This window comes from Athene cunicularia, assembly GCF_003259725.1.
Source record: "Athene cunicularia isolate RWA chromosome Z unlocalized genomic scaffold, athCun1 chrZ_part3, whole genome shotgun sequence".
NCBI lineage: Eukaryota > Metazoa > Chordata > Aves > Strigiformes > Strigidae > Athene > Athene cunicularia.
This window is the reverse complement of record NW_020799144.1, coordinates 8,388,850-8,414,034: the sequence shown is the minus strand read 5'-3', so window position 1 is coordinate 8,414,034 and position 25,185 is coordinate 8,388,850. Positions and strand designations below refer to the sequence as shown.

Below are 25,185 nucleotides of genomic sequence, written 5' to 3'. Positions count from 1 at the left end.
CCTGTTGGGACACAGATATTTGTGGATTCCGTCTTTTCACAGAATCTTCCCAGGAGAGTACTACAGAAGGTAAGAAAGCAGCAGTGAGAACTGATGAGTCTTATTTTCATTCTGAAGTTTTTATCTTCTGTTGAAGCAAGTAACCCTTAGCAGTCTCAGTAGATCAGCAGTGAAGGTAGTGCAGGTAGTCCATTATCTGCCTTCCACAGCATTTTGCCTTGTTAATTCACTCTTCATATAGCTGCAGGCAAACCTTTTCCTCATGTGAATAAGCAGCAATAAGAAGAAAATAGAAGTCCTAACAGACATGGAGGATTACAACACTATTAAGATTTATCCTTCATAAAAGGAGTCAAGAGTCATCAAATACAAAGTTGCAGGCGCATAATTATGCTTTTAAAAAAGCATAGATTGCCAGAAGCAGGTAGAGCATAGGATGCAAAGGATCACTACATAACTTCCTTACATAGACTTCCTAAGACTTCCCACCAGACATATCGTGTTGCTAGAGACACGGTATTAAGCCAGATGGACTTCTGATCTAATACATATTCCAATGTTGGCTCATTTGTGGTGAAATTTGACAGTGTGCCCAACACAAAGCAAAGCATCAGAGTCCTCAGTAAAGCACTTGAGGAAGAAATCTGCATGGAGGTGCAGTTTACTCTTTTTTTTGTACTAGCCTTTCTCAGAGGCTTGGGTTTCTAAATGTAGACTGGTAACTGAGTGAGGGATAGTTTCCAGTGAAGTCGGGCATCAGTAGTCTTTATCTGCAGATCAGACATTGCAATGCAGTGGGCATCACTAGGTGAGCCACAAATATCACAGCACCTAAGTTGACATGGAAGGTGGCAGTATGGTTCTGTGTTGAGATTCAGTAGGTTTTTTGGCCTCTCCACTGAAACTGACAAGAAATAACCCTAAAAAAAATAGTACTGACTGTGATGAGTAGCTTCTTGGGACATAGAGTGCATGGAGCCCACTCCAAGCTCATTCTTTCAGCTTGTCATTTTCAGTGGCCCGAGACTGGACCTAGATTTGGGTTTAAAGCATTGTGCTGGAAGTCTCCATGATGTATTGTGACAGCACAAGTTTCTGTTACTTACGTCTTCTGGCACTTGCACACTGTTTCCACACTTCCAGGCAAGAACATTTCCCTTTGCACCCACAGTCCTGGCACAGCACGCTCTATGGATACCTCTGTACAGAGGTGCACCCTGCATTACTTGTCCCATAGTTATCCAGACCAGAACACCTCAAAAAACATGCCAAGACTCCCTCCATGCCCACAGTCTTGCATCTACTTGCAGGTCTCATTCCTGGTTTGTAATGCAGGGGCCAGATCAGCAGAGCACAATGTGGAAAGCACCTGCCCACTTTCCAGATAAAAATTACCAGAATTACAGAATATTCATACCTTCCAGGACATCAAAATACCATCCAAAAGACCTTTTTCTGTTCCTTTTCAGACTGAACTAGATGACTGTGCATTTACATCCTACTTTTATTATTCTTAAAAAAGCTAGGAATACTCTTTTATCCATGGGGTCATTGAAAGGTGAGAAATGTTGTTTGTGTGGCTTTGTGTTGCCCTACACTCTGTTTTACGTAGATGATAATGCAGATAGACAGATGGACCATCACAGTGCCTTTTTGCTTGGTCTTTGCAAAGCAGAGCATGGCCGTGGTGAGATCATCTTTGCAAGCTGCTGTGAAAATCATGAGCCTCCTGGAAAGTAAACAGAGCATGACCACTTCAGCCTTAGCTTTATTTGCCTTCCCATGCTCTGAAAGTTTGACCTTTTACGAATCTGGTACATTGCTGAAAGCTTTCCAGTGAGTATTGGCAACACTCGGCCATCTCAAGGAAGTGCTTGGCATAATAGAGGACACCACCTGGCACCTCCACTGCAATTTGAGAATTTCCCCATGAGTCACTAAATACTCCAAAGACAGAGAAGGTACTTTAGAAACAGAGGTCTGAAACTTGTGAACATCTAAACTACTCTGGGCTTTAATAGAGAAGGTGGAGCCATCTGTGGAAAGGACACAGAACTGCAGAAATTCTGTGTGCATAACCTGGTAATCAAGTTTACAGCTTGGGCTATGCTGAGGGGTGGTCTTCCTCCTTCTCACTGCCAGGGGAGACTTTCTGGTGTCCACAGCACTTCAGTCCATAGTTTCGCTGTGGAGAATGGCAGAAAAGACAGCAGCGGCCTATGGTATGGTGTCTTGGCTTCTAGAAATGAAATGGTGGTGCTACCCTTCTGCAGAAGACCACATCTCATCCTTATGGAGTCAGTAAAAGACATTCTGCCAAAACTAATCCAGATTGTGGGTCCTTCACTGGCTGCCTCGCGTCCCAGAAAGTGAATCCTAGCAAGCCTAGAGGCTTCTCATGACAGTACCTGAATGCTGAAAGACAAATAATCCAAATAAACACCTGGATTTGGAGGTTCAGGGTGTCTCAAGGGAAATGTTTTTCACATTTGAAGAAAGTCCTGAGAGTACACAAATAGGCTAATCAGTCACCTGGTAAGTCTTGTCAAACTTTTTCTGTGATGCGGAAAGCGGACTGCAGGAAAACATCAGAGACTGGTCTCTGAATGCAGAGAATTTCTGATAAACTGTTCACACATAAGACCAAGATACCAGTTGTGAAGGAGGCAAATGACTCTAATATGTAATTTCATCTCCTCAGCTCCACCACCCATCCCAAGGTTTTCGGTTTGGAACCGTGCGAGAAAGCAGTGCAGAAGATTATGTGAGGCAAAGCTTCCCAGAGATGCATGAGTACATGCGACGGTACAATGTCCCTGCAACCCCGGATGGAGTGGCATATCTAAAGTGAGCCTTTGTGTGCAACAGCAGATCTGGTCTCTTGACTAGAATGCACAGCGGTGAGATGGTGATGGGTTTCCCACTTTCAGTATCACTTATCCCACAAAACAGTCATTGAAAGGAGTGTGGGAGATAGAGGAGAAAGCATGTTATCACCTGGAGGAAGCGGTACTTGGAGAGCAAGCTAGCATAGCACCAGCTGGAGTCTTTTGAGGGGAAGCAGTGCTTTGCACTAACTGCTAGAGTGCCATCAAGCATGGGCAACATATAAATCCTGGCAAGTTTCTGTGCTTGGGAGCCCTTCATCAGGCAGTGAGAAGCATTCAGAAAAAAAATCACAGTCCAAGCAAAAGCTGCGAATGAGGTTCCTCAGCATCTCCAGCATGCTGGGAGGAGAGAAGGTTCTTAGAGAGAAACCTTTAAGCATTTATCATTAAAATGAATAAAAGAAGCATTAGACTGGTAAAAAATAATAAACACCAAGTCTTCTTGCTTTAGGGAATCATGGTATCTCTGTGTTTCAGACATTTGTGCCTAACAATCTGGGGTCACGCAACTGATTCACTCTGCCAGAAAACAGGAGAGGCGATAATAAGCCTGAAATAATTCATTCATTTTACACATAGAAGTTGCCTAACAGATGGCCTGAGAATTTTTCACCAGAAGTAGTTTCCTGTTTACGTATCTTTCCCAGAACCATCCTAATGATAATTAAGATACATGGGAGTTCCTTTGGGTTGAACTGGAATCAATCCATTGAAATCAATGAAGTAATGCCGTTTCACATCAGGAGAGCACCCGGACCCTTAAGGTGACAAAAGTGGAGGGGGCAGTCCCTGGATCAGATGAGAACAGGCACTGCAACTGTTCTTTTATAACATCATTTTATTCAAGTGTGCTATTCCTAAATGATTATGTTGTAAAACTGAGTCCTCTGTGTTCACAAAAACTGAATGTAGAGAAAAGCTGATCTGGGTGAAGGAAATTATCTCATATTCAAGGGGAAAAGAGGAGAAATGCTTTTGTATGAGTTATCCGCCTGCATTTTTGCTCTCATGACCATAACTTTAACGTCACAAAGAAGCCAAGATAGCACTGGTATTTTAGCAATTTTTGATCTTTTCCAGTAAAGCTTTGTGCTATCTTTCAATTGACTCAAAGTCTATCATATTTTACTATTTTCTGTCTTTCAATTCCATAGTATTTCATGAGAGCAAAGTAAAACCTATGCCCATTGTTCTGCTGTAGATACACAGTTTGTATTTCATGCACAATTCCCTTCTTCAAAATATAAATCAGTTTGCAGTTAAAATAGCAGTCCCTGGTCTTGGTTTTCATTCAGTAATCTTCCAGAGAGCTGCATAGATAAATGTTCAGTGAGCATCACTGAGTCTTAGATTGTGAAATGATTGTTTCTGACTTTGATGTTGAATATAGGCATGATCCTGAGAAACTCGATGCCTTCATCATGGATAAAGCACTCTTAGATTATGAAGTGTCAATAGATGCTGACTGCAAGCTTCTAACTGTGGGAAAACCCTTTGCCATTGAAGGTAATAATCAGTTTAATATCATACTGCTCTATTTCTCATGTGTTGCATTTGCTTTATTGTGATTTGGTATTCCCAGTGAAAGTATGCAGGTGAAGCTGTGGACCCCTTGAAGATTATGGTAAAATTCTCAGTGATAAAGCAGAACAAAAGTTTCACCCTTTTTTGTGATTTTTGAACTTTCAGATGATTTGTACCATCTGTTGACATGCTCTATATAGGAATTATTCAAAGGGCTCAGGCAGTCTGTCTCCAAACAAGTAGGAGGCACAGTCCATTTCACTGCTCACAATGAATAAAGTAGGTCCTGAAATGAGGCTAGCTTTTTGTAGGTTCACTTTCATTACACATGTTCAAAACTCAGTGAAATATGTTCAAAATGCTGTTCTACATTTTCACTCTCATCTGAAGCAGATAAATACTGTTCCCATTTTAAAGGTCAGTTCCCATTTTGAAGATTCCCACTGAATCTGTAGCTAATTGAAGAAGGGAGACTACCCTGGTACGTGGCCTTCGGCAGCCCTGATGTGTTAGCAAGGACAGATCAGAAGGCAGCCTGGAAGCAAGGCTCCTCTGAAACTGCTAATAGCATGGGTTACCACATCAGCAGCTATTAGATTTCAGGAATCACTTTTGTGATAGATGGCCAGTGAAAATGATTGAAGGTCCTTCTTTCTCCCCTCCAGAGACAATCATTCTGGCCACTTCCATCACACATTAAAGCAACGTTCTTCAGAAATGTTCAAACCTGATTGAGGAAGGCAATATTCTAAATGAAGGCCAGAGGAAGCTTAAGCATTTTAATCATTTCAGCTACAAGTCACCAGCACTAGGCATTTTGCAGAATGCTCCTTTTTGCCATACCTCATCAGTGTCTCTCATCTGAATTCACACCAGAGACCTGAAAGCAATCAATTTTCTTCTTTTCTTTTTGTAATTGGGAAGGATAGATACACTGTGAGCTGTTCAAGGTGCAGCAGGATTTGTGTATATGCAGCTGCATGTTTCACCATGTGCACGAAACCTGATAAATCTTCCACTTACAGAAAGGTCAGCTCTGCTGAAGTAAACCATCAGCTTCCACAACTTTGAATCAAGTAAAGCAAATCTCAATACAGAAAAAACAAATAAACCCCAAACTGTACGTTTTTACGTAACTGGACTTCATATCACCTAATTACAAAACACTTAAATATGCTGAAAATATGGTATTCATGAAGATTAGCTATGCCTTCTCTGAAAGCCTTCTCCTTCCTTCAGTGTTAGCAAATATATTCAGGTGGAAATACAGGCACAATGCACAAAAATCAGCAGCAAGGGAAGCTACTGCATTGTAGGTACACATATCAGTACATCACTCTGCATCATTGAAAAGCAAGTCACTATGATGGCAAATCTACCACTCATGTACATTTATGGGTTTGGGTTTTTTTCTTCCTGCATTGTGGGGCTTTTTTTAAAGGAGACAGTCTGAAATTCTGAATTCTGAACTGAAAAACAAAAATCCATGGTGGACTAGAAAGGAATCTCTGCAGGCAACTGGCAGGACATCTCTGCAAGCAAGTGCATGTCTTCCAGGCATGAACTGTATTTGTTTTTCTAAAGTCAAAACACATAGATTCTGCAAACTGAAAGACCGTATTATAGTTACAGAATCCATTTTCACTTAACACTAAGTCCTTTACCAGCACTTTAACATGGTAAAAGAAGACACGGTAGCTAAAACCTGTATTTATTACTATCTAAGTTTGCATGTCATTGCCAGAGCAGAACTGCACGAATGAACAGCTTAGCTCCTGGGCTTTAAATTGCTGTGCAACAACAATATAGACTGCTCCCATGTACATTTACATTCACACAGCTTCTCATCAGAAAATACATAGGGAAAAAAGAAAATGTCAAATATGACATCACAGTCACATCCATTGATCTAAAAATGTAAAGGGATCACAGAATGGTTTACTTGATGTTAAGGCCCTTTTGCAAGCCTTTTTTTGTACCCCTAAAACAAGGTAAAAAAGAAGAACCCTTGGAAAGGGCATGAAAAATGCTGTGTTTATAGAGATAAGAGATTTATTCATCTATCTGTACCTCCATCTTGAGTGTTTGAACATCCAATTTTACATATTTTTGTGGCTTAACAATTTTGAATTTGCATTTCCTGTTTGTATTCGACTGCTTTACTTTGCACAGTAAAAAGTCTCATCTCTCAGCATTCTCAATCCACAGTAAGCCAGCATCCAGGTTTGAACTGTCTTGCTAAAACAGAATGCCAACTTGAGCTGCCATGCTGGTAGTTTATATCTGAAATGAACATACTTTAGCAAAAAGCAAACAAGTAGGAGAGAGATGATTGTACTGTTTTTCCTTCTAGGATATGGTATTGGTCTTCCCCCCAACTCTCCTCTCACCTCAAACATCTCTGAACTGATAAGCCAGTACAAGTCCCATGGTTTCATGGATGTTCTGCACGACAAATGGTACAAGGTTGTTCCATGTGGGAAAAGAAGCTTTGCTGTCACAGAGGTAAGCAATGAAATTGGGTCATGTAAATGAGGATTTGCTCAAGTTGCTGATTTTTCCCTCGTGTTCACAGTGTGCAGTAGATGTACACCCATGACAGAGATGGGCTGCAGCTGAAGGAAGGCATGAGGCTTCAAAAGCAAGAGATGCTAAGACCAGCAGTGTCCAGATAGGAGCACAAGAAAAACATAAGCAAGACTGTGCAGCTAAGTTAGGCATGCAGTGCATGCATCAGAGAGCATTTTTGCAGATGAACAGGGCATGCAACATAGCATTTAAAAAGAGACCTGGCACACTGCACCACAGATCTATCTGATTCCAGTCAATTATGTGTATCACTGTCTACAGGATCTTCCATGATTCTGAACCATCTTACATGGGAGTGGTAGCTAAAACAGCTAACAGAGAGACCAACAAGAGCAAAAGAAATAGAGAAAGTAGGAATTTAGTACATTCCAAATTTCTGATATAACCCTGACCAATTCCTAACATGGGTGGCAGCTACTTGTACCAAAGGTAGGATTTCGCCACAGAATGGTCCCTTAAGATATGTTAAGAACAGAAGAAAATCAGGTCTCACATCTAAGAAGATCTACAGGAACTAGAAGTAAATCTCCATGGATTTATGTCCTGGTATCAAATCAGAGGAGTTACACTGGCTGTGGCAGCTGAAGACATAGGCCATTATTTATGAGAAAAAGACTCCTCTTATCAGAATAGCAGTTTTTCATCAAGTTTCCTAGACTGTCAAGTAAAAAAAAGATAAAGTACTGAGGAACCAAAAGACCCAGCATGCCTGAAGCTTAGAGCATACACTTTTAGCTCAAGGTCTTCCAAAAGACACAGGTTATATATTCTCAGTGGTACAAAACACATAGCTAGAAATATGATATCTCCTCAGAGCATTCAGCCAAATACCAAACCAACCCTACATGTTCCCCAGGAAGTGGTAGCATGGCCATTCTCCCCTGAAAGAGAAGCCCAGTTTCCTAGGGCTCTGACTGCCACTCTTCAGTGGTCACCTCAGTGTCTTGTCTGCAAACCTCTGACTGCTGACTAATTCACTAGAAAGCTAGCATTTTTTTAGAGATAAGAATTATTTAATTGAATTTTTTTAATTGAATTTTTAATGCATAGGTTGTTGAGGTATTTCTGCATCTTTTACTACATTTTAGACTTTTTCATTAAGATCACGTCAATATGGATTAAATTGTATTTTAACACCAGACATTCATAGAATAAATTTTTTTTTTTAATTCAACTTCTCAATTTTTTCTCTTTTTTTTTGTGATAAATTCAACACAGGAATTTAAAACACATATTAAAACAAAAGTGTGCATTCACTGCTATTCTGATCTAGCTTATCTGAAGATTATATTATCATCTAACAAGACATGTACCCGGGGAATTTTCTTTTTAATGTAGCTGACATATCTGTTCCTGACAAGCACTTTATTCAGTGACCTCTTGTTACTCTACATTTTAACACAATCCTTTGATTTAGATCTCAGGAAAATTATCAGATGGTAATGGTATTAATTACCACAACTGTCTTAAAACTGAAAACTCTTATAGCAGAGACAAACCTACTTTCTTAATAATTCCCCAGTGATGAGACACAAGGAACTTCCTCTCATCATGAGAATCTTACTCCAGTAGCTGTATCCAGGGATCTGTATTCCTAGAGAAATAGCTAAGACACAGAATCGATTCTAAACATATTCCAGTTTAAAAATACGGGTTTATTTAGAGCTGGTTTTCTCCAAAAATATGTATTTCCTCCTTTAAGCCAGTGGTCTTTAGAGTGAGATGCATACAGCCCCTAGGGGTGCAATGAGACAATCTTTGGGTTGCAGGAAGAAAATATTAGAACTGCAGTAATACATATATATATATATATATATGATTAAATAAATATAGATATATGGGAGTGCATGCTCAAAAAATTACTGATAAAGGTGCATGATCAAAAAAGTCTGGAGATCACTGCTCTAAGCCTTAGGATCTCAAGACTGTCTAAAGAAAAAGGAACTTTTTTTCTGCCATAGTAAATACAGTAGTAAAGATGAGCCCTGGCTGGACAAACTGCAAAAGGCATATTATAAAACCAATTGGATTTGTCTTCTTGTGAAGAAAAGCAAACATGAGCAAAGATAGAGTAAACCTTGCATTCAAACTGGAGAGAAAAAATCTGATAGGCAGCATGTCATTTTTACAGTTACTCTTCTGACAGCCCCTTGCAATTTAAAAATACGAGGGAAGACCATACCATTTTCCTGAACAGCTTTTGCTTGTACATTATCTCTGAGGCAAACCCAGTTCTTTTGCTTCCTAGATTTTTATTAACCCCTTCATGTTCAAGTGACACAATACTAAGAGTCACTGGTTTCCAGGTCAGCCTTAAACTTCCCTTCATGGCATGAAAAAACAATGACATGGTTTAATTACTCAAAGATTCCTCAAGGCCTGCCAGCAAAGGGAGAGGAGGTGGGAAAAAAGCTATGCCAGTCTGAAATTCTGATTATGTCATGTTAATAGTCCCATGAAATTCCTTTTTTCTTAGTTTTGAATAGGTTTTAAGCATGGGATCACAACTGGAAGACATGCTGTACTTTAAAGTAATTCAGTCTTTTGAGTGTAACCTCCATGTGATGGACAGAAGGGAAGGCAAGTCTAGCTGCTTTTCTTTTAGTCAGGTTATCTGACTGTAGCCCTTTTTTGATCTTCAATTGTACTAACCCAACATGCATAACTCAGTTCTTCTCCAGAGGCCAAAGTCCAGCAAGCTGGTTCAGGTGGGGATGAGTCTCTTTAACCGAGTAACCAGTGTTAATGGCCTCAAGTTGTGCCAGGGAGGGTTTAGACTGGATGTTAGGAAGCATTTCTTTCCAGAACGGGTTGTTGGGTGTTGGAATGGGCTGCCCAGGGAGGTGGTGGATTCCCCATCCCTGGAGGTGTTTAAGAGTAGGATCGACATAGCACTGAGGGATCTGGTGTAGTTGGGAACTGTCAGTGTGAGGTTAATGGTTGGACTCGATGATCTTCAAGGTCTTTTCCAACCTAGATGATTTTATGAATGGAAGGACTCCAAAAAATCACTCAGAGGCTTTGTCTTTGAACAAATCCACACCTACTCAAAGGCCTTATGCAGTCAGAGTGAGTGGAAACAAAAGACCACTTGTAAGGCTGTACCATTGTGGGGTAAGCTCTGCTAAGTCCAGACCTTCCTTTTCCTGAATTATTCTACTTCACTGCATCTCCCATGAACATGCCCTCCATCTACTCCTCTTTGTCAAGAATTTCCAGGTTTCAGAACCAGCAGTTTCACACCTGGGGCAACTTCACTAAGCTGAACAGGGCCAGGCAACAGACACGCCTTAAAGCATAGTTTCCCCATTATTACATCAAGAAGCACAGGAAATATTCTTATCTTTATAACATTTTGTATCTTTTACTCCTGTACAGCCCAAAAATCTGTGTTATTTAATACTCTTCAGTCAGTCACAGTAACACTCAACAGATTCACTGAAGTGTGGACAATGTTCAACACATACGCAGATAATTAATTTTCAAAAAAGTCTAAGCTTCCAAGTGAGTAGTCATTTACATGGATTATATATCAAACTAAGACCCAGCAATTGCCTTTTGGTAGCTAGAGTAAGGCTTGGTGTTTTTCTATGTCTTTTGATAAATTTGGTCTGTGACACACTGCACCTGTTGACCAGGAATAATGACTCAAAAATGGGAATATACGTAGGTGAAATACTGATCGCTATAGCCTTTAAATGGGGAAATACCCATCTTCCTTTTTTGTCATTACCTCTTTAGGCTGTACCTGATTCTTATCCACCTGCCACTCCTGCCCATGGAGGTTAATTTTTCTTTAGATTTGTTTTGAGTTTCATCTTCCTACTCATCATTTTTTCCTAATCTTACACTGGGAAATTATATTTCCTGTGGCAGAACTCACTGCTAGCTCTTTCCATCTCTCTCTATCTGGCAGTACTTCGCGCATTCTAAATTGCATTTGAAAACAAAGTTGTCTTGGAAAGGTATGATTCAGACTGGGACTGGAAAATTGCAGTGACTCCTCAAGCTGAGAAACCAAATAAAGATGAGTTTGAAAGTGCAGAGGCCAGTAGGGCTTGACTCCACTATTTTGTATGAACCTCTCAGCAAAAGCACTTGCCCAAGGCATCTTACTCTCGCCAGTACCCATTGGGTCATTCATGGGGGATGCAGCTAACTCAGACTTGGAATGAATTGCTGCAGTGAATTGCATCTTACCCTCTTCACCACAAGTAATTGTTGGTACCAGTGGCTGTTCTTGCTGATTGCTAGTCACTAGCAATATCGCTTGAGTACTCAAGCAATTTAAAACTGCCATATTCTAGTCTCAAGGAAATTCCTCTGCTGTAAATTTGCTAAGTCCCTATTTAGGGCAGAGCATGGTGCAGGAGAGAAGTGGGGTTGACAGAGTTATATTTGCACATATTACATCTGGACATAATCCATGTCATTTGTTTTCAGTTTGCATACCATACATGTAGCCCTTCCTCTGCCCTACTGTTATTCTCATGAATACCACTTCAGCAGGAGTCAGACTCCTAGGACTTTCCCCTCCAGCACATTATTTCCATCCAGACTCAGGGGAGACTGCAAATTCTTTGTGTGGCATTTTTGGGAACCAAAATATACAGTGAATTGGCAGGTTTGCAACATTTTACTTATGGCAGCAGAACAGCTGTGGCACTAAGCCACTGTGACAGCAGGCAGGGTGGATGGCCTGAACAGGCAAGTTGCCTGTCAATTAGCAGAGGTTTTGACTGTTTAGACCAGACAGTAATGATCAGGGCAGGGTGTAGAGGAGATGTGCTGGCCACTCGTGATCCAGGGAGCAGTCAGACTTTGGGGAAAGCTAACTGTGCCTACAGACTGTTGCATAGCTTTTAAGCTACATTTTTAAAAATGTTATTGTTGAAACTGTATCTTCTATTTCACTTGAGAGGCTTACATATTCTCTATTCCAAGTGTCACAGAACAATTGAAGTTCTAGAACTTAAGAGACTGATTTGTACATAGACTGGAAGTTCAGTCAGATAGCAACAAATACATGGAATAAAAAAATTATATATTGTTATGTAACGGTATCCCAGCTATTAATATCAACAGCTTACTGATGCTTCACACAAACAGTATCTAACTGACATTGACCGTAACAATATATGCAGAAACAATGGCAGCCCAAACTGACTCTGTTAGTGCAGACCCAATACTTTCCACGGGTGGTGACACTGGGGAGGGCACAGTGCCACGCAACCCCTGCCAGTGCCTGAGGAAGAGGTGCTAATGGTGGGGATTGATCATTGACCATGGGCTTCCACCTGACCCAGACCAGGCACACAGCGAAAACGAAGTCCTTTCATCCTCTCCTCTCATCAGTGGTGGGATCCACTGATGGCTCCTCTCTGGAGTCTTTGACGGAACTTGCTCAGACTTGACCTGCCATAGCTTGTGCCTGAATTGGTGATCTTTGGCCTTGGCATCACCTGGGATGCACAGACAGTGCCTCATTCATCTTGCCATGATTTTATCAAGTTGTCATCCATCAAATTGTGCCTTTTGCTCTGAGTTTTGCCTAGTCTCCTCAAAAGTCAAAAGTTAATTTCCTTTTCTATTATACCAATCATCTGACAACTCTACAGTCAGTTTTCTAGCCATTACATTGAAGCTCTGTTTTTTATGTTTGTCTCTGGTATACTCCATGTGTTAAGGGAAGGCCATGCAGACCCCTCCACAAATAAAGCAGCTCATAAATAAAAGCTGCCCATCAGTCACCTTTCACAGTACCTTGTTACCAGTGCCTGAAAAACAAACACAACAGGAACAAAGATTTTGCTGCCAGGAGAGTTTGCTCAGTCTCTATGTATGCTGTCTGGGGAGGAGAGTCAGCCCTTGCCCACTGGAGGACTGGGAACATTATGAAGAAGGGTATCACAAAGTGACAAACACATTGCAAAGGGATTGTCCCAGTGTGGGAACAGGCAGTGGCATCTGGACTTGCCCTGGGGTAAAAAATACTTTACACAATGGTCCTGAAGAAAAGAGTATATGAGTATTGAGTCTGACATCAGAGTCAGGAGAATCATGTTTTGAGTGTCCTGAAAATGAGTAACAGATTTAGATTCACCTGCCAAAACTGGGGGAAAAAAAAAAAAAAAAGAATAGTTCATTCTCTGAGAAGACAAAGCTGTTATTCCCAGTTCAACAGCCAGTGATACACAGAAGCAAACATCTTCTCAGTACTTAATTTGGATGATATGTGTATTGTTTTTCTTCCCACTGTGGACAGGGCTCAGAAAATGGATGAGTTGAAAGAAAAAGATTTATTACAAAAGGGGAGTATTTTTCCAGATCTGTGCAAAAGTCCTCACAAGAAGACAGGAAAGCAACTTCTCCTGCTAATGCAAGACAATGATTTACAGTATCTTAAAATTTGGCACTTGGAACCCTAAAGCCACAATCACTGATCTTTGTTAATCTCCCTAAAGAGATTAAATATGTTATATATATTTAATATAATATATATATTTAATATGAATATAAATATATATTCAATGCTGCCACTTCTTTGAGAGCATAAAAAAGCCATAAGAACAAATAATAAATAAATAAATGTTTCTCTGCAGCTACAAGAAATGCCACAGTCTGAAGAGAGGGACAGGTTTTCATAGTTTAGTTACCTAAATGCAAACATCAGCATCCATAGGATTTTGCAGACCTACTGAGATGCTAAAACGTGTTTAGAAATCTGCCCTTCATTTATCCCTAGTAAAGCTGGAAAGAATTCCTTCTCCACAGAGGTGCTGCAAAATTTAACTTCCTGATCTCAGCAGAGCTTTTTAAAATCCTTGCAGGGAACATGCTATCAAAAAGGATAGCTTATTATTATAGCTAATATACACGTGATGTCCCTGTTTAGTGTTTAGGTTCAGCAGTGTGTAGCACCAGTACCTGCGCTGCCAACTTGTATTGTATCCACAGTATCCACAAAAATCTTTACAGGCTTCTAACTGGTCAAAACTGGACCATATATGTATTTTTATGGCTTATTCACTGCTCTCAGTACAACCAGGGAAAGTAAAACATGTACAGTCTCTTGCAGTAGGGAGTAAAGCAGGAGATTTTCCTGTGAAATACAGTAATGAAATCACCAAGTGCTAGTTTTTGTCTCTGCTCCCCCCTTCAAGAAGGTCACAAATATCAAATGCTCTTCTCTGCATCCCTTCCTTCTATTCAGGGCCCAAAGAGAAATCATGTAACTACAGAGGAGACAGCAGGAAATGTTTAGGTAGCAATTGTAGATATGGGTTGATAAATTAGAAACGTCTCTCCGAGGATATATAAAAAAAGCAGATACCTCTACTTCTGCTCTTGTATTTGTTGGTTTTCAGCAATTTCCCAATTTGCAAGTGGCAAATAACTTGGAGGCTGTTGCCAGTGTAGAGCTTAGCACCCATTAGCTGTAATCGTCACAGGATTGACTATGGTTGCTTATTGCTTCAGAGTCAGCACATGGGCATAATTGAGTTTCTTCTTCTAAAATGCAGAGAGCTACCTCCTGAATTTATGATTACAAAGTTGTAGCAAGGACTGTATTTTTATCCTGGGTTAATAGAGAACACACCACTTGATGGGCTTTTATTCCTTTAAACAAAAATAAAGATATTGCAGTAGAGAAAGTAATCAGTTGGTCTTCTATTGCCAACAAAAACCTAACACACACACATCTGAACCCTACTTCAGCAGAAAGTAGTGATACAGAGTCCAGTTTCTTCTACATATGCACCTAAAAATACATAAACTACAAAATAAGCATTAGAGTTTGCTGTTCTGATACCAATCAGCATGAAGCTGTGAAAATGAGAGGTGCCTCTATTAGATGGTTTCCCTTATTACTTAGCATGTGTGTGTCTACAGTAATTATGAACAGCTGATAAATTGCCTTTTTACAGTGGTATGTAAATGTGCTGATATTGCTATAAATAATCACTCCATACACTGTAAGACACACTGTGCTAATTATTTCTCCCCTACCTAGTTTCCCCACTTAATTTAGTCTCAGAAATTTTCCTCTGTTGCGCAGCCTTTACCAGGCAGCATTTTCAATGCATTATCTTCTTTATTGCTAGATGAAATATTACTGATGATTTGTTTTGGCATTGTCTTTCCTAGGAAAAGATAGCTTGTTTGGGACAATTTCAAAAGCTATCCATTACAAGTGAAAAACACATCAGAGCTGCTAGTGCTGAAATTTCTTTCACCTGTTTCCAGGGAAGGTAGAAAACTATTCTGCAGAGCTGACAGAACAATGAGCCAGACCCTGATCAGCATAAATCAGAGCAGTGTTACTTGAAGATGAGGGAGCTATTTTTCATGTAAGGAGCTGGCCAAGTGTTCTCTCTGCACCAGTACTAGAGTGGCATCAAACATTGACCTCAAATTGGGGGAGGCCTCTCACGCATGCAGGAATCCCCACTGCAGTTGCCACTGTGTGCCTTTTTTTATTGTTATGTTGAATGGCTAGAGTTTTATCATATTCCATTAAACCTAGTTCCTAATCTCAGAGCAATATAAATGCTCCCTATCATACAGCAAACTAACAGTAGCAGATCACACCTCCCCACTGATGTCCTCTGCCTTTGGGGACTTGTGCATTACTTCTCAAGGTAGCTAAGCAAAAGGCCTTTCACCCAGGTGATTCGCAGGTTCCTGCCACTGAAGGAGTTTATGGCAATGCCCACCTGTATTCTATTTCTTATTCAATTTATATTTACTCTTAACTCTATATCTCTGAGTTGTTTCATACTTGCCTTTGAACATCCTTCTTGGGAAGCAGGTGATTTGCATTAATACTTCTTGAAGAATTAGCAAAAGCACATTTAACCAGTATATTCAGCTAGTACGATAGCAGTCTTCTTGCTTCTTACAGATACTTTCATGTGCTGAATTCAGAGATGTATCATACTGAGGCCTTGGCTCTAAAGACCTCTGACAAAAAGGTCAGATATTGGGCCTCATTCTGCTTTTATGCTATGTAGACTAAAAGTTGGGCTTCATTGCTCATTAAAAAAAATGGGCCAGGTACACAAACCTCCAGTCAAACACTTTGGGTTTTGAGTGGTTTAAAGTGCTACCACCTGTGATTTTTGTGTTGCCATCCTACTTCTATAACTGGAAGGACACAGTATGGAACAACAGGCTCCTGTCAATTAGAAATTCCAATGCTGAGAGGGTAGTTTTGCTTCTAGGTTGGACTGATACACTCTCAGCATCAGAAGACTCTCGTGCCAAGACTCTGACACCCTTCTACCTCAGAATCACTCTACTGTGGTTTTCCACTTTCCAGGCTGCAGTAAGTTTCTTTAGAGATTGCTTTTACACCCCCATTATACCTTTCAACACCCTTGAAGTGTTTATTCACTTGTACAAAAATTCTCTTCCCAAAAATTCTGCTTAGTGCACTTCAGGGCAAGCAGGTTGATTTTGGCAGAGAACCCCTGAAATAAGAGTTCATTGCCAGTGCCACATGCAAAAGTTCTCACTCTGGTAAGATTGCTGAAGCTCTGTTCTTGTTAAAAATATGTGATATGCTTTCTCATCTGTGTTTTAAAGAACAGAAATCAAATATGAAAACCAGAAGAGGGAAATACTGCCCACAATTGCCCAATGAAAGTACACAAAGGGACTTCCAAGCCTTCAACTTCAGCAAACTCAACTCTTTGGCTTAAAATGACCCCATAACAAGATTTTTCAAACATTCTGTGATTTATCTTTCAACTAAATCCAGCTTCTTTTCTGGATTACAGAGCTGTCATAATAAAGCACAATCTCCATCACCACCCACCCACCAAACTAACAATCTGAAGGAACACACAGGTCAATTTTCCAGGGTCATAACATCTGAGGTACCATCTCCTGACATACAACCCTACCCAAGCAATTTTCTGTGCCTTTTTTTTTACCTGACTTGGGGAGTAACAGTCTCTAATAGAAAAGCATAAGCAGAACTTGTATTCTTTGAAATATTTCCAATGTAATCTGTGGGCAGTAGTTATTAGAAAGAGATTTTAGTTATTGATCAACTCATAACTGAGTCATGGAGGGATGAGAATAAAGATACTAAGAGTATACATAACATGCAAAGCTGATCCACCCATTGAGATGCAGGTGTTTGTAGTACGGACTGCTTGTTGAACATGGTTTCTTGGTCTTCAGACATGATTAATGCCAGTAAAAGATGCAAATTAATTAAAGTCTTCCCACCCTATATGAAAAGGGTGGGTCGGCAGAACAAAGTTCCTGTTCCTGTTTTTCATAATTGCAGTCAGGGTTCCTAACAAACACAGCTTCAGTCCTGTTGATGTAGGGAGTGGAGTGGTGCCATATTTGTGCTAATACTTCAAAACATTTTCTCTGTGACCTTCCATCAAGGGTAAAGCATAAAAAGGAGAAGTTAATGATTAATTCCCAGAAAATATGAACAGTTGGTCTTAACTCACTGCTGATGAAGGACTTGCTCTACATTTCATTGATTGTATTCTGTCAAGCAGTATTTGCTTTTACAAATGCAAAGACTCCACAAATACTGGATTCTTGTATGTGTTCAACACTTAATCTCATTAGGGAAACAGCAGAAGGAAAAAAAATTCCCTGGTCTTTGGCTGATTCTCAATCCCATGACAGGTCTTTTGCTCTGATTGAACACCAAGTTTTCTGCAGCACAGAAGGGCTTTGTTGTGAACAGTATGACTATTCTGCAATACTTCAGCACTGTGTATTCAGTCAGATACATTTCCAAATGAGAAAGCAGAAGCATCTGTTAAAATACACTAACAGCCTACTTCATTAACCTCCCCTTTTGATTTTATTTACAGACACTGCAAATGGGAATCAAGCATTTTTCTGGGCTCTTTGTGATGTTGTGCATTGGGTTTGGTTTGTCCATTCTCACTACGATTGGGGAACACATTGTGTACAGACTGGTCCTACCACGAATCAAGAAGAAATCCAAGATGAAGTACTGGCTCCATACAAGTCAGGTGGGTATTCAGAAGTAACCCAGTGAAAGTCATGTGGCCAATTAAGAAAGAAGCCTGGACAAGAACAAGGTATAAAAGCTTATAAAAGTGCTGATGATTGGCATTTGAAGTGTGTCTGCAGCTTCTGGAATTTGCAGAGGCTAACTTAATGATGGAGTGAGAAGCACTGAGGAAGCACTGAAGTTCCACTACATTCGCAAAGCCTATGGAAGGGACCTTTCCATTTGCACTTGTAACCTTACAAATGCTTTGGACACCAGAAATAACAGTGTTGTTACCCTGAACATTTTATCTCACTGTTACAGGTTCCCAAATTTCTGATGCATGCAGGAAGTGCTGAGTAACTTCCTTCATTATTCTAGGGAAAATAGTGGAAGAAAATTGCTCTGGGTGTTTGCTCTAAAGGAAGAGGTTACTTTGCAGCAAAAGGCAGAAAAAGGAAGAGCTTCTGTGGCTTTAAAACAGTATAGTGAGAGAGATCTTTTAGAAAGTAATGAAGTTTGCCAAGGTCCACTTCTTTTCTGAGGAATTTTAACACCAAGAATTGTTTGCAGACTATTGACCAACCTTTTAAGTTGCCCTTCCTTGGGAAACCACAGGAAAATAAATCTGTTGTAATGACAAGGCACAGACATTGCTCGTATCCTTGAACATGCAAAGTAATTTATGCACAAGTCCATCACACAAAGCCCAAATTGTTTACCTATTTATGGAGCTATTCGTAATCTTCCCTATACTAATTTATTTTCTTTTTTTCCCTCTAGAGATTACATCGTGCTCTGAACAGTTCATTTATTGAGGACAAATGCCAGCCTAAGACAAAACGAGTAGAAAAGAGGTAGGAGGTTTTTCATGCCTTAAAAAACAAACTATAAAAATTACTTTGAAATTAAATATGTTGTGTCTGGATATCTACTGATGGATCGAATACACCCTGAAGATAAAGGAACAAAAAAAGAGTAAACAGTAGTGACAAGGGAGGGAGGCAGGAAGGAATTAATAATTTCCAGTAGAAAGTATTAAATCTAGAAATTCTGTTCTTTCATGATTTCACCTACAGCTAATAAAAGCACCCCGATTCTAAAGACAGGCTTTGAATGTTTTTTATTTAAGTCCATTGCCCTTGTTTTTAGGTAATTAACTACTCACATACTAAAGCAGTGGTAAATAACTAGGACCCTGAGAGAGCTTCACAGTGAATGAGAGGTCAGGCAGTATATATGTTAAAAACTTCAGCTTTCTTTTTAGAATGATAAATAAGAAAGCTTAGAAGAGGAAAACGCAATCCTTTCAGAAATCTTTGTCTCAACTGTTGATGGAAAAAAGCAGGTAACAACCTTGCCTTGTTTTCATACCCTGTCTCTTCTGAAGAGGAGACAATCTTATCTATAGGTACCAGGAACACAAGGCATTTTTTTAAAACTATATATTTTCTCAGTAATTCAAAACTATTAGTGCACTTTTCAAAGACACGGGCAACAATATTGCTTAAGTTCAGCCAGACTATAGAAAAAAAATGTCTTCCAGGCTGTTGCTTGATACTTGACATGACTGAAACCTACATATATAAATACATATTGTGTTTAGTTTGTTATTTCTGCACTAATAGCAGCAAATGTAAGAAGTAAACATCTGTAAGCTTCCAGACTGCCTATATACAAACAAGTATATAAAAGCTCATGCAACTGATTTCCTCTGTTTGTTCCTTCATCTTATTGTCCCACAAAATCCCATAGTGTGGATCCTCCTTGTACACAACAATTCCTCACTTTTTCTCTTGGAACAGCAGTGCCAGGAGCTGACTGGTGCAAAACATTTCCTCCTGGTACACCCTCCTCACTGAGTGGTAGCATTCACACTCCCACAACCTCAGGTGCTAACTCAGCATGAGGGCAAGTCTTCCAGAAGAGAGGGCTCTCTATATCTGATGATACAAAAAGCACCAGGTGAATTTGCTAGATACTGAGCAGTGCAAAAATTTTGTAACACAAGGAGATGGCCATAAGCCCCACAGATAATGGCTTAAGAAAAGAACCACACAAATACTCTTTCAACATTGAGAATGAAGATGTGCTGCTGCCCAGTAACTTCTGCCCATACAGCATCCAGCCCATGTGTGTGTGCATCCATACCCGCTCACTGCCCTTGCTCTTCTCGTGGTCTGAGTTGCTGTTTGTACAGATTTATGGTGACTTTAACTCTAAGACACCTAACAACACATTGCCTAGCTTATCGTGAACGCTGCCACTGATGTGTCAAGGTACCACCCAGGACTCTTAAATCAATTCTATTATTACACTTTCTTTTATTCCTGCTGGGGACTGTGGAATTATTAAAAGCATGAAGATACAGAAAAGAGGTGGAAAGAATTTGTATTATGCTACTGCTCTTTTCCTCAGGGAAGAAAATCCACTGGTTTTTACAGGTCCTATCCAAAAACTAGCTGAGCTGCTCAGCATCAGTAGCCAAATTGTAAAGAGTTTTGTTTACTTGATGAAACTTGTGTGTTAACTGTGGACTCTGGCCTTTGTTAAAACCACCTGCCCAGACCCCCAGACAAAAGCGCCACTGCCAGCAGTAGCAGAAGCTATGTCAGTTACTAGCACTTTATCAAAAAGATGTGTTTTGATTTACAAGAGGAAAGAAAAATGTATCAGAAATTATGGATTAATGATATGACTCTGAGAAATATTTACAAAACAAAGGGCTGCAGGTTCTTACAAGGCAGGTACTTCTGCTCCAAGGCAAGTTGGTCGCCCTGGCTGTGGGAACCATGGGCCAGAGCTACACATCAGGGAATCAGCTTTGGGCATCACAGCCCCTTGTCAGTAGTTCTTACTTGGCCTTTTTTGTCTGTGTGGAAATGCAGTGTGGTGGCCTTCTGCTCTTGGCCCTGGAAATGCTTTGTCAGTTTCTACTTGCCCAGGCTAATCCTATTCCCTGTCTGAAACATGCTTAAGAGGCACTTTATTTTTCACCTCTTTGGGAGATTAACTTAATTGCAACACACACATACAGTTTAGCACAAGGACTCTTCCTTTTATTTTGAACTATGACAAAATCACTGATCTACACAAAAATAAACAACCCTACATACATGTCCTGGCTACAGTTCCCTGAACCCTCTGGAGTGTGACCCTGGCTGGGGCTGCCACTCCTGCCTAAAGACTCCCCTCCTCCCTTGTCTGCCATCCCATCTTTCTGAAAACACTCCTGATCACCACCTCCTCTAAAGAAATGTCCACTTCCCAGCTTCCTTCTCTGCAGGCAGGTGAGAAGAGTATCTACTCTCAACTCCAGACTCCTTCTGAAACCTATTGTTTTCAGCAATCCCAATCCTGAAATGTTACTCCTCTTCTTCAACCTGATAATTGGTAGCTCACACTAATAGGCATTTTGTCCAAGGATACCTACAGAAGGCCCCTATGATGGAACAGTTTTAAGAGCAACTACTTCAGAGTTTCAAACTGAGTTTGTAAAACGAATGCATGCAGATCTATCCAAAAAGGAAAGTATATAGGAAAGACAAGCTGCTCTCCCACAAGAGCAAACTCTTGTGCTTCCTTATGCTCCAGTCGGAGAGCAGAGGACACAGGGTACACCTCTGTTCAGGAAGAAACTTGGGAAATGCCCTGATTTCAGAGGGATGCAGAGTAAAGTTCGAAGAAAGAGAAAAAAAGACTCTCTGGAATCAAAATATTTTAGAAAGACTTTTCCACAGGTAAACATTTAAGTGTTTGAAAAAGTTCCCAAATGGGCATTTCTCCCTCAGCATAAAAACTCCAAGTTCTGTTTGTTCTGTCAGGAAGCTCATGTCTGTCCCTGGCAAGGTTTGGATATATCACATCATCCTGTCCATCCCCCAGAGCACAAGCAGCTACTACACAAGACTTCAAGTCCAAAGGGCACACCTTCCCCTTCATCTCTCCACACCAACTCTAGGCAACCTCTTTGTTCCTCCATAAGAGCAAATGCCTAAGCTAACACACAGTACTAACACACAAAGAACTAATGCTGGAATAAACTTAGGACATTGAAACCACAAAAGCTTTCAGAAGGCTTTGGAGGAGGACTTACATTTTCCTGACCTGGAGTTGAAAGGACCTGTAATTTCATAACTAACAAAAAAAAGTTTCAGGAAAGATGAATTTTAGGATTCTGTTCTAGGCTCTGCTATGGTTTAACCACAAAAATGTGGCCTTTTATGTTCATTTGTGCTTCTGAAGAAAAATAATTCCAAGAATAAAATAATACTATTTCTGTGTAATTTGTAACAGCAGCATCGTATTTTTCCAGTAGGATAGCTCACACAGGAGGGTTGCATACACACAGGAGCAGGCTCTCATTCCATACTAACTCTCACATCTCTGTTCAGGTCCCATTTAGGGAACAGCCAGCATGCTGTGTGGAATACAGCCAATCTGGGCAACTGTCACCGGAAGAAATATATCTGCACTGATGAAGGGCAAAATGAGGTGACGATCCAACAGCACCAGGACATTCCCCTACCACAGATGAGAAGAGAAACTCTGGCTTCTTTAACAACCAATGGAAAAGCAGAGTCTCTCAATATCACTAGGACCTCAGTGATGCAAGAGCTTACAGAGCTGGAGAAGCAGATCGAAATCATCAAGCAGGAGCTGCAACTCGCCATGGACAGGAAATCAGAGCTGGAAGAGTATCAGAGGACAAACAGAACTGCAGAGCCCTAGGCCAGCATACCTTGTCCCTTTTCCCTTTTCTTCCTTGCTCCCATTCCCCTGTAAAGTTTGTAACACACTTTTGTAATGCCAGAAAGAGGTGCAAAAATAAAGCACGCAGTATGCTCTCATGAGAGCAGAATTGCAGCAGCCCACAGCCACTGCCACCCTCCTGAGTCCTCCTCCTTTCATAACAAGTTTCTCATTCTCCTGGCAAACATCAGCCATTCCCAAGGGACTGGAGAAACAAGGAACATCCAAACAGTAAGGGTTCCTGGTTCCTCCACTTAACAGTACAGTGAGGTTCCCACTTTTTTAGCCCTTTCTGTGCATTAAATCAAAAAAGAAAAAAAAAAAAAAAAAAAAAAGGAAATTTAAACTGCTCATTGGAAGCATGTTCCTTGTTAGTATGTTTTTGTTGTGATATTTATGGGTCTAGTCTCTGTTCATGCTAAGGCTCCTTATGGTTGCCTCATTATGCCAGGTGCTAGTTCTGTGTTGGCAATCCCTTCCCTCCTGGCACAGGCTGTGGTTTCATGAGACAAATTCTTGGTGGCAATCCCAGTACACACCATTCCCTCAGCTCTGTCAGCACAAATGCAGATGTGGCTGCTCTGTGACTGTGATAAAGGAACTCACCCAGCTTAAAAATAACTTGGCAAAAAAAACCCCCAACACTTCTGTCTGCTTTTGAGCCCTAGTTGGCTTTCGCTCCAACCCAGAGAGAAGCCACGCAAACAGCTGCACCGGCAGATGTGTGGGGATGGGTTCATGGTGGCACAGAGCAAGGATGAGGGGAAGAGAGGGGTGGCAGTACTGTAAACCAGTATTTACTGCCAAAGGTGAAGTACTTACCAATGCAAAACTACTCCCTTAATATTCTCTGTCTTCAATTGACAATAGGGTTCTTGCTCACAGCCAAAGTGACATAAAGGGGCTCTGATCCATGATTTATTCTGACACCAAGCTCCCACCCAAGTCCAAGGGAGTCATCAAAGCCTCCCTGTGGACCAGGGCTCACTGTGAAAGAGGAGGAGAGGTGTGGTTTCAAAGGCAATGTACTGAGTGAAGCTCCCTCGCACCTGGATGATGAGGGGAAGGAAGGGTAAGCATCTGAATAAATACTGCATCAACCCAACTGACTGTGTTATTTAAACAGGATTTCTATGAATTTTTAAACACTTCCCAACACATACTAAAGAGGAAAAAGAACATCTGTAACACTGTCAGAATTAACTTTGGTTTCACAGATATATTACCAAAGTAATTTTTACACCCTCTGGATCTCCAACTACCTGTGTGAATGTTGCCAGGGATGATGTTCTCACCAGGCATGGTTTAAAGGCTACAGGCATATCTGAAACTGTATTTGGGGGTTTGAAAAAAGGCATTCTACCTTTTTGCACATTTAACCTTTGACAAACACTTGCAAATAAAAAGCTCTGCATGGACCACTAAAAGCTGATAGCATTGATACCTAGACTTAATTAGCCACATCAAGAGTTGATATTCTGTTCTCTGTTCAGGCTTCAGCCTCTGCTTTTGGACAGCAAATACATCTGTTTCTTTCAATATAGTCAGTAATGCAGGAAAGAGCAATTAGGACATGAAACAGGTAAGTGGGATCCAGAGCCCTGCGTATCAGGTAGGTCTGAAAAACCTAGGATGTCCCTCCTTTCCTTGCTCCTGACAAGCTAGATGACTATAGGCAAGTCACACAAGTTATTTTTGTTGCCTTCCCTTACCCTCCCTCCCTCATTTAGATACTCGTTTTTTCAGAAAGAGCTTTTTATTTGTGTAACATGCAGTACCTTAAAACCTCCAACATCATTTGGTTAGAACAGATGAACACTGCTCTTGTCGTTGTTCTAAGACAAACACTAAAAAAGAAATATTTCATCCCAGTTTTATGGGCATGTTTATCAAGTTTGTTATCTCTACATGCATGATCCCAGAAATATTTTTTTTCTGAAAGAAAATTGAAAATGCTACTATCTTAAACATAAAAAAGTGGTTTGGTTCAAAGTTCCAATTGAAACACCCAACCTTTCAACAAATTACTTCATTTAAAAACAAAAATTTAAGTAAAATGTCAACCACCTAATAAATGTTAAGCAAAAATTTTATTTCTGGTGGGTACCTTAGGGCTACTCCCATGTCTAATGTAGAATAGGGATTGCTCTAAATTACCACAGCACCAACTAGAAGACTTTTGGGAGAAGGTCCAAGTTATTGTTGCCTAACAAAGACATGTTTTGGCAGTTACTTTCTTATTGAAATATTGCTCCAGCCTGATCTCATAGGAGACAGAATAAAGACTGCCATAGCTTTCTATCGGGTGGAGACTATCACACACCTGTCACAGCCTAAGCTGGAGGGGAGGACTGGCTATGACAAGATGCACCAAAAAATATAGATTAGGCTTTTTCTTTGTTTACACTTAATTATTCTGGCTCAGGCACTGAATTT

At 40.4% G+C, this 25,185-nt stretch overlaps 1 protein-coding gene across 1 annotated transcript in view; it reads left to right on the top strand.

The window, feature by feature from the left end:
• Positions 1-23,050, top strand: part of GRIN3A (glutamate ionotropic receptor NMDA type subunit 3A) — a 71,579-nt gene extending 48,529 nt beyond the window's left edge. Inside the window, exons 5-10 of the mRNA XM_026866500.1 lie at positions 2,702-2,847; positions 4,279-4,394; positions 6,766-6,917; positions 17,852-18,016; positions 18,781-18,854; positions 22,392-23,050. Coding sequence (XP_026722301.1) covers positions 2,702-2,847; positions 4,279-4,394; positions 6,766-6,917; positions 17,852-18,016; positions 18,781-18,854; positions 22,392-22,728 — 990 coding nt within the window. The 3' untranslated portion in view covers positions 22,729-23,050. The remainder of the gene's footprint in view (positions 1-2,701; positions 2,848-4,278; positions 4,395-6,765; positions 6,918-17,851; positions 18,017-18,780; positions 18,855-22,391) is intronic.
• Positions 23,051-25,185: the final 2,135 nt, after the last annotated feature.